At 47.3% G+C, this 4,867-nt stretch overlaps 1 protein-coding gene across 1 annotated transcript in view; it reads right to left on the reverse strand.

Annotated features, from left to right (window-relative positions):
- Window positions 1–765, reverse strand: part of si:dkey-215k6.1 (transmembrane protein 132C) — a 163,688-nt gene extending 162,923 nt beyond the window's left edge. The window contains exon 1 of the mRNA XM_035530293.1: window positions 185–765. Within this exon, the coding sequence (XP_035386186.1) occupies window positions 185–269 (85 nt within the window). The 5' untranslated portion in view covers window positions 270–765. The remainder of the gene's footprint in view (window positions 1–184) is intronic.
- Between the last annotated feature and the right edge of the window lie 4,102 nt (window positions 766–4,867).

Genomic DNA, 4,867 nt, shown 5'->3' on the forward strand with positions numbered 1-4,867 from the left:
GTTCGGCCGTTAACTGGAGTGTGACGTTAAATAGTTTCAGCACTCTGACTGGCGCGAGCTAACTCGAGCTGCACTCTCATGCCGTGCAGGCCGGTGCGAAATAACTCACATTTGAATCCGTTTCATTTCCAGTTTGCCTGACACGCCTGTCAACGTTGCAACAAGTTTAGCGAACATGTCTTACCCGCGCAGAGGGACGCGAGGAGCAGCAGATCCACAAGCGGGCAAAGCAGGCGCGCGCACCTCTGATCAGCCCGTGTAGACATCATGCTTGTCGTGTTGGTGGGGACTCTACGCGTGCTCCTTTCTCATGTCCGACACAGATGTTTGCTGCATGAATGACATAATCCTCGTGAGTTCGGTTACGCAGCGGCGGTCGTCCCGAGCCCGAGTCCTGCTGGCACACGCAAAGCCGTTTCACTGCGTTTCTCCCCCGGGCTGCGAATCAGTCAGTCATTAAAATATCCGCTAAAATATCAGCTACAAATCCAGAATTCTTTCAGAACATTCTGCTGAGCTGTCCGCTTTATGGAAAAAAAAGAAAAACTTTAAAATGCCAGCTGGGTGGTCCGGTTGAACTGAAACTCAGCGGGAGCACATCAACACTCCATCCTCTGGCGTAAAGCGACCGAGAGCACGCTCGCCGTATCTGACGCACTTGGAAACTCGCGCACCGGTGCGTTCGGATTATCGAGGCGACTGATCTTATCTCATCGTTCAGCTCACGAACTTGGTGCGTACTTATCCGGGAAGAGCGCGCTGAAGAGTCAGCTGGCCCTCGAGCACGGAGCGGCAGGCGCGCGCAGAGGCGGGACGGTAGTGACACGGTGGAAGGCCAATAGTTGTGCACGGGGGAGACAGGTGCACAACCGGGGACCGGAGACAGCCAATCAGACGCGAGAAAGCGCTCTGAGACGCGTGAGCCCGAGTCATGAACAGTGAGTTACACGGTAGGAGAATTCCTCCTCCTCGTGGACTCTGCACAGCCGTAGCGCGTAGAAAAGTAAACGTGTACTATTATCTTATCTATGTATAGCCTATTAAATTAAATTAAAGGACAAAAAGCACAATAATTCTTTTTAAAATACATGCAGCCTATTCCTACACGCGAGGTAAAGCGCATTCCCTTCGCGTGGCTGCTAGAACTCTTATTTGTTCGTTAGCAAAAAAAAAATAAAAGCAATATTATCTCGCGGCGCACTCCTGTGTGTCCTGGGAAATGCGAATCTGAACTATTTTCGTTGAGAAGTGCATGTGCCGTTACTCGGGTGTCGCGAGCCTCTGTAACGGAGGCGTAGCGAACCCTAGTGGAACGTTTGCGCGAGAATCCGTGTTCCGAAGCGTGCCACGCGGAAAGCAGGCGTGCATGCTATTCTGTTCTTAAAAATGCAGAAGCCCAAAGTCAACGACGTTTTCCTTTTACGGCATGTTGGAATCATTGTCCAACGTTGCTATTATACTAACGATAATCTCGGCTGTTTCAGAGGCGGTTCTGTAAAACGCTCTTTAAGCATGTTCGGACATTTTGCTTAAGTGCAAAATCTGTTTGAATTTCAATTTATTTTTAACTGGGCCAAAATGCAGAACAGAGTAATGTTGACGTTGTACTTGTCCTGTTTTTAATTATTTGTTGTTTTTTTTAAAGACTACTACACTGGCGGTTTGAGATTTCTTGTTCCCTTGTGAAGGAGTGGTAATCATCTCCAGCTTCTAAACAGACATTCCTGCCAAACCTCTAAAGTCAAAGAATTCAGAACTTTCAGAATAAGGTTTAAATATCTCAAACCACATGCACGCGCACACACACACACACACACACACACAAAGAGAGACAACAGTAGCACAACAGGACCATGTGCCTGTACATCACTTTTTTGCTATTTTGCTCGCTCGCGCTCTCTCTCTCTCTCTCTCTCTCTCTCTCTCTCTCTCTCTCTCTCTCACTCTCTCTCTCTCTCTCTCTCCCTCCCATCACTAGTACACACACACACACACACACACACACACACACACGCTCACACACACACACACACACTGGACACAGCCCTGCTGCTGATAGTCAGCTTCGCGCTTGTTGGAGCGATCTGAATGCATTAGAATCTCATTAACGCTGCAGCAGCGTGCAGGGGCCGTTCTCAGCATGTTAGCATGCTAGCAGACAGAGAGATGGCACCAACAAGCCTGTGACAGACTGTTACACACGAGAGAAACTCATTAGCCTGGAAACCTGCTGTCAAAAAGTAAATATAGTTGATACTAGCACTGTAATTAATCAATCTATATTCCAATTACCTGGAGGAAAACACAGTCAATTAAGCAATTAACTGTAAGTAACATAATTCATGTACTGTGGATATATTCTCTGTAGCTAATAGAATTTTTCAGTAAATTTGTCATGCACTCTTTTCTAAAAATAAATGCATTAAACAATGAGAGACACGAGAATATGGACAGAATATGGTTTTGTTGTGATGAGAGTGACGCCATGTCCCCTGGTTACGCCATGTCCCCTGGTTATGGCATGTCAGTTATGGAGATAACAGTTATAGAGAAAGACACTTATTACAGTTATAGAGAAACAATGTCATTACAGTTATAGAGAAACACTGTTATTACAGTTATAGAGAAAGACACTTATTACAGTTACTGTTATTACAGTTATAACATTATAGAGATTACAGTTATAGAGATTACAGTTATAACCCGCCCTGGCCAGACTGGCTCTTAGCTGAACGACTTTCGGTCCACTGAATCAATGACTGTGCCTAAAGTGTGTGAGGGCCTGTTTCAGACACAAGGGCCCTGAAATGAATCTGAAACTCAGCATTGTTGCCTCAGACTCATTTGTTGTGTTTCATACATGGTGTGCCAGAATCAATCCACCACACCCTAAACCTAACCCCTAACACCCAACCCTAACCGTCATCTTAATTAAGGCAATCCCATATCAAACTCTGTTTCAGCCCTTAAATTGGTTTCCTTTTTATAAGAGTCTGTTTTCTGGTTGAGCTGCTTGGTGACAGGGGAGTCTGAGCCACAGCACAACCTGCATCAACATCAATTAAAGCCCTTAAAAACCGCCGTTTAAGATCGTCTCTCCTCCAGAGAGGGACTTTACCACCGCCCGTAAATCAGTGTGGCTGGAGCAGCTAATTCAAGCCATGTGCTGTGGATTCGGCCCTGACCCCCAGTCTGCTTGTAATGGCTGAATGTGTGGGGAGTATATTACCCACAACAGAGTCAGCGCGGGCGCGCCGTCATAATTCACCGCTGCCGCCAAACCCACAGCACATTTCCATATTGGTGCTGTCCAACAACGTTTGTTTACTGCCCTCTTCTAATGAAATAATAGAGCAGCGAGGCATCAATCTCCACGGTAACGGGGGTTTAAACGTCCTCCAGGATTGGCTGAGAGGTCTCAGGCTTTGTGGAGCCGTGCTGCAGCTCTGTGGACGCAGGCGGAGATCACCCCTACACCCCTCTCACTCCTCTCACTCCTCCCTATACCCCTCTCACTCCTCTCACTCCTCCCTATACCCCTCTCACCCCTCTCACTCCTCCCTATACCCCTCTCACTCCTCTCACCCCTCCCTACCTCCTGTCACCCCTCTCACTCCTCCCTATACCCCTCTCACTCCTCTCACCCCTCCCTATACCCCTCTCACTCCTCCCTATACCCCTCTCACTCCTCCCTATACCCCTCTCTTCACCCAGACACAGAGAGACATCAGTGAGGGAACACAAGCAGAGGTCCAGATTGCATCCATAATCCACCTTCCATTCAGTGCCACGGCAGAGATCTTCAAGGCCTAATCCAGACTGATTTCTGTGGGTGTGCTGGTCTCTGTGGGAATGTCAGGAAGTCCATTGCGTAATTGGGTCTAAAGTTGGTGGATGGGACGAGGTCAAAAAGATTGAATTAGGGTACAGGAGCAAGACAGGCACAAATACTTCCAGTATTTTATAGTATTCACAGATACTAAAGTACTCTAAGTACCTATTCCCTACCCTACTCCCTACCTGGCACACTAAGAAAAGGACAAGACCAGAGTCATTTGGAACCAGTGCGGAAACCCAGGGCAGGGTAGTCTTCCTCAGCCCTTCATCTCTGCACACATGCAGACTTCACTCAGCGGGGTTAATTCAGTGCGGTATGTGTGGACTGAAGACTTCAGGTTTGGGACCAAAGAGGAACGCCATACACACACACACAATGCTGATGAGACGCGATCAGCACCTCACACTCGCTGGTAATCAGGACACAAATAATAATGTGAACGATAAACAGGAAATAACAAAAATAATAACACACTTCCCATGGCTCTCCTGACAGCCAGTGTGTCAGTGAGGTGTAATTCAAACAAATATCTAATTTACCAGCAGATTACCCGAGAGAGAGACCTGCCTTCAACGGAGAGAGAGGGAGAAAGAGGGAGAAAGAGAAAGAGAGAGAGAAAAAGAGAGCGAGAAAGAGAAATAAAATGGAGGGACTTATTAGGTGGAGGGTAAATATTAATTTTGATCTCATCCCATGGCGCGAGAGGACTTAATTACCCTCATTTGCATATAATTTTGTCCCGTGGGACGGCCCCCCACTACGTGATTCGTAGAGTGAGTCCTTGTTTTGGTCGCCGTGACGACAGTGCAGTTCATCGGTCTGTTTCACCTTGTGGAGTGATGAGAGAAAACAAACTGAGCATGCCCAGTGCAAACTGCCAAATTCACAACACACACACACACTCACACACACACTCACACACACTCAGAGCATACACCAGACTCCCACACATTCTCACCCACACACACACACCTGAAGCTCTGGTGAATATGTCCAAAACTCAAGGACAACCTGAAGTATAAGGCCACA

The sequence above is a fragment of the Electrophorus electricus genome, chromosome 9 (genome assembly GCF_013358815.1).
Source record: "Electrophorus electricus isolate fEleEle1 chromosome 9, fEleEle1.pri, whole genome shotgun sequence".
NCBI lineage: Eukaryota > Metazoa > Chordata > Actinopteri > Gymnotiformes > Gymnotidae > Electrophorus > Electrophorus electricus.